General features: G+C 33.0%; 3 protein-coding genes across 4 annotated transcripts; 1 reads left to right on the plus strand and 2 right to left on the minus strand.

Annotated features, from left to right (window-relative positions):
- Window positions 1-269: 269 nt before the first annotated feature.
- Window positions 270-2,734, minus strand: LOC106360830 (putative glycerol-3-phosphate transporter 4). Its single transcript, XM_013800500.3, has 3 exons — window positions 1,158-2,734; window positions 563-1,081; window positions 270-476 (listed from the first exon to the last, which is right to left on the minus strand). Exons 1-3 carry the CDS (start codon window positions 2,206-2,208, stop codon window positions 439-441), a joined length of 1,608 nt encoding a protein of 535 aa, XP_013655954.1. The 5' UTR covers window positions 2,209-2,734; the 3' UTR covers window positions 270-438.
- Window positions 2,735-3,755: 1,021 nt separating this feature from the next.
- Window positions 3,756-5,287, plus strand: LOC106360831 (50S ribosomal protein L19-1, chloroplastic). Its single transcript, XM_013800501.3, has 5 exons — window positions 3,756-3,936; window positions 4,009-4,311; window positions 4,404-4,490; window positions 4,566-4,699; window positions 4,950-5,287. Exons 1-5 carry the CDS (start codon window positions 3,907-3,909, stop codon window positions 5,056-5,058), a joined length of 663 nt encoding a protein of 220 aa, XP_013655955.2. The 5' UTR covers window positions 3,756-3,906; the 3' UTR covers window positions 5,059-5,287.
- Window positions 5,288-6,850: 1,563 nt separating this feature from the next.
- LOC106360832 (GATA transcription factor 26) lies at window positions 6,851-9,965 on the minus strand. 2 transcript variants are annotated; one of them, XM_022701821.2, is made up of 7 exons: window positions 9,427-9,947; window positions 9,159-9,293; window positions 8,038-8,852; window positions 7,864-7,967; window positions 7,577-7,766; window positions 7,370-7,496; window positions 6,851-7,295 (listed from the first exon to the last, which is right to left on the minus strand). In XM_022701821.2, the coding sequence occupies exons 3-7, from the start codon at window positions 8,695-8,697 to the stop codon at window positions 7,045-7,047; spliced, it is 1,332 nt and encodes a 443-aa protein (XP_022557542.2). In that variant the 5' UTR covers window positions 8,698-8,852; window positions 9,159-9,293; window positions 9,427-9,947; the 3' UTR covers window positions 6,851-7,044. The 2 variants fall into 2 exon arrangements, with proteins under 2 accessions (XP_022557542.2, XP_022557537.2); XM_022701816.2 differs by lacking the exon at window positions 9,159-9,293 and having other exon boundaries at window positions 9,427-9,965.
- Between the last annotated feature and the right edge of the window lie 5,011 nt (window positions 9,966-14,976).

The following is a 14,976-nucleotide window of genomic DNA, read 5'->3' on the forward strand; positions in this document are numbered from 1 at the left end:
CTGCAACAACTCTCTAATTTCTCGATAGATCTCTCCCCCAAACCTCTCACGTTATTATAAAGCTAAACCATTAACTAAACTATGGTTACTTTTAGACTAACCCAACCTTACTAAAGTTACTTTGCCACTTGTAATCCTTATCCATTAATCATTTGATCCTCTCGGAACATTGCTTGTATCATTTTGTTTAGCTGCTGAAACATCAAAAGTTCGTTAACGAACTACTGAAAGTGCACAAAAAGCTTCCGATGATAATCACACAGAAGAAATATGTAAACCAATTCTTTCATTCATTTGTTATGAGATAAAAAAATAATAATATCTGACAAAACACACAGAATACAAAAGTTTCTCTGCAAACCTTTACTTATTACATAACAGAACAAAACTCTTACCCAAACAATGGCTCCTCTTCACACCACCTAACTCTCTTCTCCATCATCTTCTCTCGTTTAATAGTGGTTCACACGCAGTAACTGCAAAAAAAAAAAACAATCGAAGATATAAACTCAGATCATCAACGTTTCTTCAAAACACAATAAAAGATTTGGTGCGCATTTACCTTCATCAACATATCCAAGTTTCTCTCTAATCTCAGCAATAACCAAACGAGTCAAAAGCAACCCAGCACAAAGAGCGCCAACGACCAACATATAGAACACAGCCTCCCAACCCAACGTCGAAAGAAACCCTGTCAGAAGAGGTCCCAAAGCCGCACCAGCAGATCCAGTCCCATCGATAATAGCAGTCACGGTGGCTAGCGCCCTCGAATCCCCTTGTAGAGACTTGTGCGTTCCGAGATCAGCAGAGACCGCGGTTGTGATGAGTGCGTAAGGTCCATTGACAAACAAACCAGCAACCATCATGAGAACCACGTTGACCGTCTGAGAGACACCTCCATAGGAATGGTACACGAGCATCGCGGGAATCGCAGCGTACATGAACGTTGCTGCAGTCGTCGCTCTCGCTTTGAACTTGTCTGAAATGTAACCAGCGAGAATCCCTCCCACAATGCCTCCGACGTCGAAAAGCGTCGAGAGGTTTCCTGCTGTCTTCACAGACATATACTCTCCACCAATAGCTGCGCATATAAAAGCAAGTAAGAATATTATTTCCACAACACTAAGCTCTCTGAGACTGACTATCAAAAAACTTACTTGTTTGGCTCAGATAAAACGGTAACCAGTACAAGAACGTGTACGCAACCAGCTTCGAGAAGAAGAGACACATCGCAAACGGTATCACACCAGGAATCATACAAGCTTGCAAAAGACCAACACTTCTTTTATTCTCGTACCCTTGTCCTGACCCGGAACCTGAACTCTCCCCTTCGTCTTCCACATCTACTTCTTCTACCTCTTCTTCGATGTCACGGCGCCTCTTAATGAACTTACCAGAATTAGAATTGATATCCGGAAAGCCAACATCCTCAGGGTAAGCAGCCAAGAACAAGTAAACAAGAACACCTCCTAAAGACATAACCAAACCAGGAGCTATAAACGACCAACCCCAACCGTACTGAAGAACACCAGCAGCTATCAAGGAACCACAAATGTTCCCGACCGAAGTATGAGCATTCCAAATCCCCATGATAAGCCCTCTCTTCCTCTTCCCGAACCAGTTCCCGACCACAGCCACAACAGACGGCCAGCCCGTCGCCTGAAACAACCCAGCCGCCATTTGCATCACAAGAAAGAACCAAAACGCGTGAATGCCCCAGAAGTAACCCATCCCAAACAGCCCCACGAAGAACCCACTCCCAATCATTCCCCAAGTCAGAAACAGCCTCAGATCCAAGCTATCACCCAAATGTCCAGCAACATACATTCCTATCGAGTAACAAGCGAGAAACGCCACGTCGATCTCTCCCAGCCTCGACGTGCCACCTTTCCCGTTAAACGGTTCCCATCCTTTATTACCAGAGCCGCGACGATTCACATCGGTTTCTTCTTCCTTCACGAACACGTCACCCAAAGGCCAAGGACGCATGTTGATGTGTTCTTGTTGCGGTGGCTTGGTGCTTGGCTCGGGGTGTAAAACGCTTTTCACTATGCTGCTTGGTTTCCGAGAAGCGTGGTAACAAGCGTAGGCGATGAAAGTGATCAATAGAATCGCGTAACGGAACGTCTTCGGGCTCCAGTTCCTTCCTCTGACTCTCCTCAGAAGTTGAATCCCAGGCGGTGTCTTCCTCTTCGAACCCATCGCCATTTTTTTTTCAATAATAATAAATGATAATTAATAATCGAGATAAAAAAGAATCAACCAACCTTTAAGGATCGAAATGAAAAACCCAAATCTATGGTTTGAGAAATCAGAATCACCAGTTAATTTGATTGAGAGAGAGAGATTAGAGGAGAGAGGGGGTAGAGGGAGAGAGAAGATAGCGGAAGGGAGAGAGAGAGAAAGTCGACGTAATGTGTAAAGATATGACACGTGTCCTCTTCTTTACGGAAGAGCCAAAAGACAGAACACAGTTGTCACGCCACGTCGACGACTTTAGTTTCCTATGAAGCGACGGCGCGTGACCGACGTCATCTAATAGTGGGCCAGGGTTGCAGGTTTATGTAAGCATCAATATCATTAGCATGCTGGCTGAGTCAGCCAATGCATAGAATATATCAGCAGCCTCTCGAATCTTTTATAGTATATTTTAGTAAATAGATTCATCGTAACTAGATGATCTACATTAGTAAGTTTCTGTAATTAAATTAACATTTATAAATCATAGAAATTTTTTTCCACTCAGCAAAAAAAAAGGTTTATTAACCCCACTGCTTGATAATTTGATAATCATATTATATTACAATAATAACTAGGGCTGGTCTGTCCTACGGACGAGAAGTTATAATAAAAGTAATTTTATAATAATTTATGAAGTAATTTAAAATTATGATAGATTAGAAAATATTATAAACAAAAAAATAATGAAAGACTTATGAGATTATTATAATTATTTTTTTTGTTTTGAATTATAATGACAGTAAATTTTACTATTCTCTGATAAATAATATTATATTTTTAATATTTATTTTAATTCTAATGTTTTGTTTTATAATATTCTTAATTAAACTAAATTATTTAAAGTTTTTTTTGCGAATATGACTCAAAACTTGAAGTTATTCCTAAAATAATTCATGCTTTTTTTTGTGATGTAATTGTATATTCCTATGTATGTTTTGTAAAATTTTGTTAAGAGAAGTATATAATAATGTTTATAGGTTTTGAGAATTTTAGGGTGTCAAAAGATTATTTATGTTAAGATTAGTTATATTTGAGTTAAAATGTTTTATTGAGGGGGTTCATTGAATGATTTAATGTGATAGTCAATGAAGATGCATGAATCCAACCGACTTCCATAACGGGTCCAAAATTTAACCAAGGGTAGAAAAAGTGGAATCGAACAGCCAAATACGACGTCTTCCAACTTACCTTGATCGGAATTCAGCGTGGCCGGTGCATCAAATCTTCATTGACTGTAGGTTTGAACCGGAGTTGTTAACACGCAGCAGATCTGTTTTTCGTTCCTTGACATTATAGCCGTCTCATGTGAGATTCCCTCATGTGTTATCTTACAACTAAGAAACCTAATTATGTTAGGTCTAAAATACTGATCTGAAATATTTATTAACAAAAAGAAAAGAATCCATTAATAATTGTGATTAAGTGAAAGGGTGAGTATCATTCAACTCGAACACGTGTCGGTTTGTCAGGAACCATGAGGCGAACATATTTTTATATATATATAGATAGATTATTGATAACACTCAAGGACCAATGAAAGCCCAACAAATTTATGGCCCATTAAAACCACCACACGTGGGATTAGCACACGCGTGCCTGAAGCAGATAAGGCTGTTTACAAGCCTCCCCTCCTCCATCTCCGAGAGTAGCTGAAGAGTGATAACCATGGCGACAAGCTCTCATCTCTTTCCTCAGGTTTATTCTCTATCTCACACACATACACCAATTGAGTATATACCAGGTGTTGATTACTTGTTATGATTCCAGGCATTGCATATGATTCCGACTAGTCAGCCATCGAAGAAACTACGGTTGTCGTCGTTCCTATCATGCGCACCTTCGATGAATCCTCCTCGTCTATCAGTGTCTAGGCTTTCTCTGAACCACTCCGTCTCGAAATCTAGCTTCTCACTCGATGCTAAGGCGAGACGAGAGGTTCTCGTTAGAGCAGAAGGTGAAGGTGAAGGTGAAGGTGAAGCAGAGGAAGGTGTTGATGAAGGCAATGTAGAAGAGGTGGTCGAAGCCAAAGCTGCAAGAAAGGCGAGAGTCAAGCTCGGAGACGTAATGGGGGTAAGCTTTGAGGGACTTGGTTTCTTGATTAGTAGTTTTCTTACATGAACTGAGGAGGTTTCAGTGTCACTAACTGTTGTTGTTGTGTGTAGATACTGAACCACAAAGCAATTGAGGTATCCGAGAAAGTGAGACCTGTTCCTGAAATCAGGACTGGAGATATCGTTGAGATCAAACTGGTAAAGTTCTTATTTTGATGCGTGGAATCAGTAAGTTTTGATCTTTGTGATGATATGGGGGTTTACACTTTGCAGGAAGTTCCTGAGAACAGACGTAGGTTGTCTATCTACAAAGGCATAGTCATGTCTAGACAAAACGCTGGCATCCACACTACCATTCGTATTCGCAGGATTATTGCTGGTATCGGTGTTGAAATCGTGTTTCCCATGTAAGTTCTGTGCTTTACCTTTTGACTCATGGCTTTTCAATGGATCCTACCTTATGTATATATACTGAGTTAAGCTCGTTAAAGTGATTAGAATATGTGCATAGGTTTACGTTTATAATCGGTAGCTTCATGGCTGCTCATGTTTCATTATGTATAACATACGAGTGTTGAGGAACTTCCTCTAATGTATCGAATGTGGGATTTAAGAATATACGTTTTGATTCACCTTATCATCGTTTTGGTTTGACAGATACTCTCCCAACATCAAAGAGATAAAAGTTGTGAGTCACAGAAAAGTGAGAAGAGCAAGGCTTTACTACCTCAGGGACAAGCTTCCCCGTCTCTCCACTTTTAAGTGATCACCAGCCACTGTGCTGTGTCCGAACCTCCAAAGGTGTTAATTTTCTCGTGTTCTTTGTTCATGTAAGAATTGTTGCTTTCTATTTATTTTTATTTTTTTCTAAGCTTGTAAGTCATGGCATGCACATTCTTCTGAGAAAGTAAATCAAGATTAGTCGAGATTCCAGTTGGTGAATGTAGACATGGTCCTTGTTTGATAATGAAATGATATATGACCCTTTTAGGACTTGTTCTTATTCTTTTTGGACTTAGTCATCATGATTCTTGATTTTGATTTTATGGACGTGGAAAACAACTTCGTATTATTTATATTATCCTAATTTTTGTCTCATGAATTAACCGTTGGAATTGTACATTCATAATTTTTGGTGTTATTTATTAATTCATTCCATCATAAAAATATTCGACAGTGTCTCTCTTTGGCAATTGACATCATGGTTAACCACATCTTAAGTCTTTGTACGCATGATTTTGTTTGACATTAGATATATGTGAAATGATCAATTATCATTTTCTAATTTGGACAACTCTATGTGTATGTATATGTATTGATCCCAAAATAAAATACACTCCTTTACTCCACTATCTGAATTTGGGGAACGTTACATGATATTACAGTATCATCTCAATCTATACAAAAAAAAACAGAAACTAAAATTCCAAGAAAAGAAGCCCACACAAAATTGAAAACAATGGAAACTTTCAAGTTTAAAAGGTTCACTGAAAGATACTGTATATATATGTATTGTATAGATAAGATCCACCTTATAATCTCAACCTATACAAGAAAAAAAACAGAAACTAAGGGGGGGTTATTGGTGCAAAGATTCTAGGAGAATTATGAAATTTTAAGATTCCTTTGTTATTGGTTTATGGATTTTTAAAGTTTTAATTAAATCTTTTGTTATTGGTTTAGGAATTTCTAAAATCCATTTACAATCTTTCATTATTCAAAAAGTTTGGTTTTCATTGATTTAGCAATTCTATCAAACTCTACTTTTATTGGGATATAAATTCTTTATATTTTTACTCATGAGACTCAACTTTGAAAATATCATGTTTACTCATAAGATTTGTAAAATCTGTAAGATAAAAAAACACACACTTCGATTCTTTACGAATGTTACTCAAAAAATTGATAATTTCAACATTTGTCCATTTCAATTTTGTATAAAGAAAAACAAGTGGAGAAGAAGACGATGATTGACCCAAGAATCAAGCCATGGAGAAATGTAATCTATTTATCTTACTTCATCATTCAGGAAAAACTACAGAACTAACTAGGTCATTCTTATCTTTGCATCTGGGAAGCAAGACTTTATATAATGATGGTGAAAAGAAAGAGATTACCTCTATGTAGCTCAGAACGAAAACATAATACATGTATATATATTTGACGTACAAAAGATTGGTAGTTTTCTAAAAAGACTTGTATATATTACCTTAAGAGGAGATTTCTTATGAAAAAAATATGTATGCAAATCTATAAAATTCTATAACAATCAACAGAAATTCATACAAAATAGTTGATAAAATATTTGTTAAATCTACTCAACTTTTAAAATCTCTCAACTTTAAAAATTCTCAAATTCCACACAATTTTTTGTCCCAATAACCCCCCCTAAAGAAGCCCACAAAAAATGAAAATAATGGAACTTTCAAGTTTAAAAGGTTCATTGAAAGAGAAAGGTTCATTGAAAAAGAAGAGGCATTATGTATATTTATGTATTTATAAGAACCACCTTATAATAGTATGTATATATATATGTAAGACCCACCTTAACCACCAAAGAGAAGGCCAAGACTCGAATAAAAATAAGTTATTTTCATGCTGCATATTCCAGTTTCTAAAGCAGAAACTTCACTTTGGTCCTTCTCTCAGAAAGCCTAAGAGTCTCTTTTATCAATCTCAATCAAAAGCCTTAAGAGTCTCTCATCCTTCCATTACCACTGAGAAGCACCATGGAGTTTAAAGCTTTATCCCCTCAAAGTTGGTGAAGCAGCTCTGCTTGAGGAAACGACCCATTTGATGGCAAGTCCATAAGAAGCAGATCTTGATCAGAACTGCAGTTATTCTCATTGCCGAACAATGTAGTACCACCACTCTCTTGCGCAAACACAGAAGCTAAACTTCTTGGGCTGAAGCAAGAACCGTTGTTCTCTGTCAGAACTTTGCTTTCATCGCTTGCTTTCATCTTTGTCACACTTTTGGGACTCCTCATAAGCCCTCTCGACTCTGTAACCAAAACAAGAACATCAACAAAAACACAAAGATTGATGGCAGAATCAAACATCCTTAACACTACTAACCTGACTTGACTTGAGTTTGGTTTTCACAATGTTTCTTAATGGTCACAATAGTTTTAGGTACATTTGGGTTTAATGAGCTTCTTGAAGTTGTTGTAGTAACAGAATCTCCGGTCCCCTTTTCACGTTCCTGTATCAAAACATCCATCAACCTCTATCCAAAAGTTATTATTACAATGTGAGTGTGACAATAAGAGTAAGCAGAAGAACCTTAAGGTGGTTATAGCTTTCCACCAAACGAGATTTGTTAAAATCAGACAATGCAAGCTTCTTAAAAGCCCTTATGTCTTCCAGTTTTGCCCCAGAGGAAGAAGGCATCTCAAAGACACCATCTGCAATAAGTTTCTGAAACAAAGAGAAGTTCTCTTTGAACTGAGCACTTTCAAACATCATTCTGAGGCTGCAAAAAAAAAAATGCAAAATAAAAGAGATTAGAATCTTTCTTATGTCTAGTTTAATTGTTTTCTTTATTTAAAAAAAAACAATGCAGTTCAAACCTATCAGGAAGGTTAACAGAGTCAATCTGAGGAAGTAGTTTCATTAGTTTCTTCTGTTCTTCCTCTGTGAATTGTTCTGTGAACTCATCAAAGTTGAAAACATCCTGCAACAAAGTATCATCTTTCAAGTCATTGTCACAAAGTCAACACATTGAAAAGTCACTTGAAAGTTACCTTCAAGTCTATGGTACAAAGTGGTGAACTATGGCTCCCAAGGACATGCACTCTTCCAGTTTGAGACTTGGTCCTCTTGAGCTGCTCTTGCTTTACTGCTTGTCCAACAAACTCTGAACCTCTCACTGCTCCAATCTCAGCACGCTTCACGGAATGTGAGTATGCATCACTGATGGATGAGAGTGAGCTGGCTTCAGACTCCTCTTCCCGAGCAAACGAGTGAGGAGGATCCATCATGAGAACACTCCCATGTCCAATCTCAGCAGAGAACATTGACTCAAAAAGAAGATCTTCTCCCTCTGATGAAACTGACGATTGCTGCTGCTCTTGTAGAATATTGAAAAGGTCCTTCGTGAGCTTCTCAACAGAAGATGATGTCTTTGGACGTCCCACACACGTCCTCCTCTTGCAAGGAACAGTCGTCTCCCAAGCATTTAACTCACTCCCATCTCCTGCACTGCTAAACTGTGCACAACTCTCGGTGTTTGATATAGCCGAACCAGAGCTTGATCTGTTACTAGCATCCTCCTCTATCATGGCCTTTTTCAGACCATAATTGAATTCTAAGACCGGTCTTTTATTGGGGAGGCTTTCTTGAATTGCTTTCCTCTTGAGCATCTTGGTTTCTGTGTTCTTGTTACTTAAAGAGATGCTCTTCATTCTTTGATACCTCTGATGATCTTGGTTCTCTTCACCATCAGCACGTGCGTGAAGTGGAGCGTAGTTCACAAGTGTTCCCTTTGTTCTCCAACGCGATCCACACGCATTGCACAAAACTGGCTTCTCTGGTGGCCCATTTCGCCACAGAGGTGTGCCTGTTTCAATGGAAACAACATAAGAGTTCTTAATCAGACAAGACTTGAATTACACAGCAGAAGTCAAACTCCAAATCAAGCAAAGACATTTTTGTTTTCATATATCAGTGAAGAACAATGATCTCTAATCAACCAAACATCATGAAGTCTTTAACATCAACCAGAGCTAATCTCAAAAACAGAAATTAGTTCTTGGTTTTTTTAGGACAGTTGAGAGGCTTATAAACACAAACTCAGATCCTAATGCATTTGATTCCAAGCAGACTGAGAACAAACAACACAAGGATTCACAAACAGAAATCAAACCTTGATCATTAAACAAAAAGCAAAATTTATTTTGATTCCCAAATGATCATTAATGTTCTTGAGGTCCAGGAAGTCTTTGCTGTATCTCTTCAATGATTGTTACACTTTGTTAACAAAAGCATATATTAAAACAACCTGTAATCAAATTATTTCCCCAAGAAAAAGGCAATCTCAACCAGCAAAGAAAAGAAAAGTATGTATATTGAATTATTGATACAAAAAATTTCTCATAATCAAAATCAAAATTGGAGATACAAGAACTACTCACTTGTAACTCCACAGTGATAGCAAGGTCCTTGCTTCCCCATTCTCTCTCTCTGTTTTTTGTTTTTGCTTTTCTCTGAAATATGTTTTCAGAGAAAAGTTCCAATTTTTATAGACTTAACAATGAGAATTTAAAGTTTACAGATTTTGTTTAATATTGAGCTATAAATGGTATATACAAAAACAGGGGTATAAACTATTAAGAGGCTTCTCTCTAGCAAATGAAAAAAATCCAGTAAAGGTTTTTCTTTTTTTTTTTGTGCACAAGAAGAGATTGAAGCCAAGAAAAAAAAACCCAGAAACTTCCTTTGAGGAAATTCAAATCTGAAAAAAAAACAAAGAAAACAGTTTCCTGATAATTAAAAATCAAACCAAAAGAAGAGAAGTTTTCTAAGAGATAATTTGTTTTTCTTTCTTTTCTCTTTTTTTTTGGTTTGGTTCCTTGTGCTATCAGTCTATTACAATCCAATAGAAAAGAGAAGGAGAGGCTATTGAGAGAAGAGGAATCTAATAAATGGTTGTGAAAAAGGGAAAGAGAGAGGAACTGTGAGGGTTTTAGAGCGAGAAAGTGTTTGTAAAATGTTTTTTTTATGTCAACATATTTTGTTCTTATTTTTACTATGAAGTGAATTTTCAGATTCCAAAATTAAGGGTTCGGTTCAGTTTAAATTTTGATTAAAATATTTATAATTAGTTAACAAAAAATGGGACATATCAGATTATATTATTATTGTAGCATTTTGGGTCTATAACTAATGGTCATCATTTTGATGTCAAAGGAAAAAAAAACTAATGGTCATTAAAATGAACAAAGGAAGTTTGAGCAAGTATTATTGCTTCTGTTTAATGATTCCTTCTTTCTTGTTGACTTTTAGACTTTTCTTTCTTGTTTGTTTTTCTTTTGATATTTCCAACGTATGCAATAAGTATAATAACGACAATCCCCTATATATTATTTGAGAAGCATTGCAACATTTTTTTGTAGCCACGTGTCATCACTACAATGATTCTTAGAATCCTTAGAGAAATAGGTTGGTCCATCTAAATATATAATAAGTTTTTTTATTAAACCATAATAAATATATTATTAATTACATTATTAATGTGCTTCATTATTTCCTTAAATAAGATTACGGAATTGCCTAATGTGGCTAAAGTATATATGACAATTAATGATTTTGAATAATAAAAATTTGAGAAAAATAAGTGTGTATTATAATTATATTTGTTTAATTTTAAGCTATTAAAATAAATTAAACAATCATAGTAACCATATAATAAAAATTAAAAAATTATATATATATTATATTTTGAATTTTTAAAAACAAGTATAAATTACTAAAATTGTTAAAAGTTTCACATTCAAATTTTGTGATCTATGATTTAAAACTTTTGTTATGACATGATACAAATAATTTAAAAATAATATACGTTGAAAGTCTCATTTAATAAGTATCAAAAATAAAAGATATATAAATATATGTATCATTTTAAATTAAACTATATGCCATATAAAAATACATAAATAACTTAATTTTGAAATATACTTTGAACATTTTTTTGATAAAAAATTTGAAAAAATATTGACAACTTAATTTTTTAAAATATTATAAATTACTTAAATCATTAATCCCACAGTCACTAATTTAGACTTTTTGCTATAACAGATACAAATGATAAGAAAAAATATGAGCAAAAAACATCATCTAATAAATATTAATATTAAAATATACCATATATATGTTACTATCATTTAAATTTAATTATATATCATATCAAATAGAAATTATTTTTTTCGATTTATAAAATTTATTTATATGTTCGCACCAATTTAATTATATAAGTAGTAGATAATGAATTTTTAATTATTTAATATATATTTATTATTTCATAATATGTTATAAACATATAAAATATAAAATAATTTATATATATAATGTTCATCCTGCGCAAGGCGCGGGTCTTAACCTAGTTATATATTACTTACCATGATGAAATGAGGATCTCTCTTAAAATTATTGATTCGGTTCCTAAGTATTATTATGAAATACTATAAGATAAATACACTTAATTTCGAGTTACTAATTTTGTATTTGTAAATATAAGTATTTAGCTCTCTTTTTATCTCCTTTCAAAAGTTGCTGTTAAGTGTATGCAAATGTTTTCTTGTTGCTCTCGACAATATGTGAAATTACACGGAATATACCATATATACTCAATTTCGTAAAAATGTTCATATGCTAAAAATCTAGTTTTTTCACTAAATATTGAAAAATATACTAAGAGTTTGATTATATGTGTATAATCTGATTTTACATACGGACAACGTCAGCTTTGAGTGTAAGTTATATCAAAATAATAAGGTAATAAATAAAATTTAAAATTTAAAACTAATAAGGAAATAAAAAAGAGTAAACTTAATAATTTTTCATTTTGTCAATGAATGAATAGATATAAGTTTTCTTATTGCGTATTCTTATGACCTTGTCCTTATTCATGTGTATGATGGCACATACTGGTAAAAACAAATATTTTCCTAACAACAACAGAAGACCAAACTCATTGATATATATTTTTCTCATAAAGAGAAAAACATAGCGAAAGAAGAAGAAAGAAAATGGCATGTAAAGTCACCGTCCATCATGGACACAACTCCTCTATCCACCATTTGATCTAGATAAAGAAATTCAAACATGGGTCCCACTTTCTATTTTTCTTTGCGTTGGTGCTTGTGAATGTGATTAGGGAACTAATGCGGGACGAACACCATATATGCTATGCGGGACGAACACCATATATGCTATGCGGGATTTCATTATAATTCAGAATTTTTTATGATATGGCATGTATTGAATCTCAGACTTTTTTTTGGGTCTCATAGTTAATTATCCCTATATACTAATTGGGGATCATTTAAAAAAGTTGTAATCCTAAGTTTGTACTAATTAAAAAAATAATGTTTAGATATCACTTAATTAGTTTACATGACAACTTAAAAATCAATTAAAAAAATATTGGTCCAAATTTAATTAATAAGAAATATTATATTAACCAAAAATATAAGAATGGTTTATTATTTTCTTAAATAAAAACTACGGAAGTATCTGATATAATTAACATATGAAAATTAATGAGTATGAATAATAAAGATTTGATAACAAATTTTACATCATTCTTCATTTTTAAAAATTTTATATTATTAAAAAAATTAAACAATCAGATTAACGATATAATAAAAAGTATATTTTTTCTTATATATTATATTTTGAATTTTTTAAAATGACTTTAAATTACAAAAAGGAAGAAACCTTATATGTTATATTTAAAAAAAAAATTAAAATGACTTTAAATTACAAAAATGAGGAAACCTTATATGTTAGATTTTTTTATATATGTTATATTTTGATTTTTTAACGATTTTAAATTACAAAAATGTAAGTTTTTCTTAAGCATACGACTAAAATCATTAAAAATAACATGTATCAGTTTGATGGTTGATCTCAAACCTTTCAAAACCATATGGAAGATAAATGTCAAAATAATTCAACTATGAAAATAATACTGTTCACTTTTTTCAAAATTGTGTTTGGTGGAAAAAAATAAAGTTTTTGTGTTATAATTTGTTTAATGTCCATTCCGATCAATCCATGATATATTAATTATAGTTTAGTTCCACAATTTTTAATAAAATTGATCCGATCCATCGGAAAGAAATTATATAATAACAACAAAAAACATTGTATTGTATAAATAAAATTATCAAATATATAAAAATAATTATCGATAATATAGACAAATAACTCAAGTCTTATCCTAGTATACCAATAAAAAACCACACATCAGCGCAAAATAATAATAAGAATGATGAAGTCACAGAAATTGAATATTATTTAGGAATCAGATTTTAGAAATAAAAAGAAATAAGAATTGTGTTGTTTACTGTAATGCAAGAAATAATAATGAGAATGATGAATGATGAATTTACAGGACTTACACCAAAAAAAAAAAAACAATTTGCAGGACTCGAAGATTAGTTACAATTATTACAACAAAGCAACATGTGTAAGAGAACCAATAGGAGATGGATGAGTAGTCTTACCAAATTAACAAAAAAATAGTGTAACCAGAAATTCAGATGCCAATCACATCTCTCTGATCCATTAAAATAACGATGGATGTGTAGGCAAAGTGATCGGACGGCTGAGAAAATGGCGATGAGTGCGATGATAAGAGGTGAAAGACAAAATGGTCATGCCTCAGTCGTGCTTTCGAGTTTCAACCCCCAATTTCATTTTCATTTTGCCTCTTTTTTTTTCTCATACGCTAATAACAACGGATACGGCTTGGTGGTGTACCCTCCAAGATTGGGTTTGCCTAAATCATTGTTTCTTTAGTTAGCTTCGATCTCTTGTTCAAGAGTGTCTGCGAATTATGATTAATCCATCAGTTTCAACTTTATTACTTATGGTTCTCTAATGCTTATTTCTCCTATTATTCTACTTCATTATTATTGTCTTCCTCTTTTAGACTATTACTTCCGGAGATATTATCATTTTCTATCGGTTTTTGTATTTCACGATATGTTTCGTTATGAAAGATTTAATAAAATTTTGAGTTAAAAAAACAACGGATACAACAACAATGTCCATTTATGTAAAATACCTTAATAAATCGGTTGCATCTTACAATATTATTATTGGAAAAGTTTTTGTACCAAAAAATATATAATCTATTTAATTCTAAATTATAATAAATGTATTTGATTGTAAATTTAACTATTAAATAAAAGAAATCTGGACAACTAACAAAATATTAATAATTTCAGTTTTAAGCTTTTCTGAAAAATTCTCAAATAAGAAACAGCTCTTATTCTTTTCCTTTTTATTTTTCCTATTCAGTTTTATTTTCTATGAATAAATATTTAGTAAAATACTCACCCATAATAACTTTGTTAAATTTAAAGCATTTTTCGCTAGAGTCAAATGCTTATTGAATTGCTGATTCTCAGAGAAAACTAGAAAACGTAGGTGGGCTAAAATGTTCACACTAGCATCATTTCCAACCATCTAACAAGAACATAAAGTTTGATTCCACCGAGTGTGACCAACGATAAGATGGAAAAACATAAAAAAGATCAAACATCACCTAGTAACATTTTCTTGAACACATGTTAATCACACACTTCTCAAACTTTTACTACTAACTAGACACTAAAGTTGATTGTTTGTGGTTTTTGCTTTAGTTTTTGGTTTTTGTTTTTGTAGAAACCATTTTTTATCCAATCAAGTTTTTGGTTTTTGTTTTTGTTTTTGTAAAAACCATTTGAGTTGCCAATCAAGATTTTCAATAAATAGATTCCCTAAAATTTAGGGAAACTAGTTTTTGAAAAGTTTAACCAATTTATGAAGAAAAAACAAAAACCAACTTTTGTGAGATTTTATGAAGAAAAACGAATTTTGGTTTTTTTTAGAAACTACTACATTTTAATTCATTAATAATTAATAATTAATATTTTCATAACAATAAAATTATCATAAAATATTTTGTACATTAT

Source organism: Brassica napus, chromosome A8, assembly GCF_020379485.1.
Source record: "Brassica napus cultivar Da-Ae chromosome A8, Da-Ae, whole genome shotgun sequence".
Taxonomy (NCBI): domain Eukaryota; kingdom Viridiplantae; phylum Streptophyta; class Magnoliopsida; order Brassicales; family Brassicaceae; genus Brassica; species Brassica napus.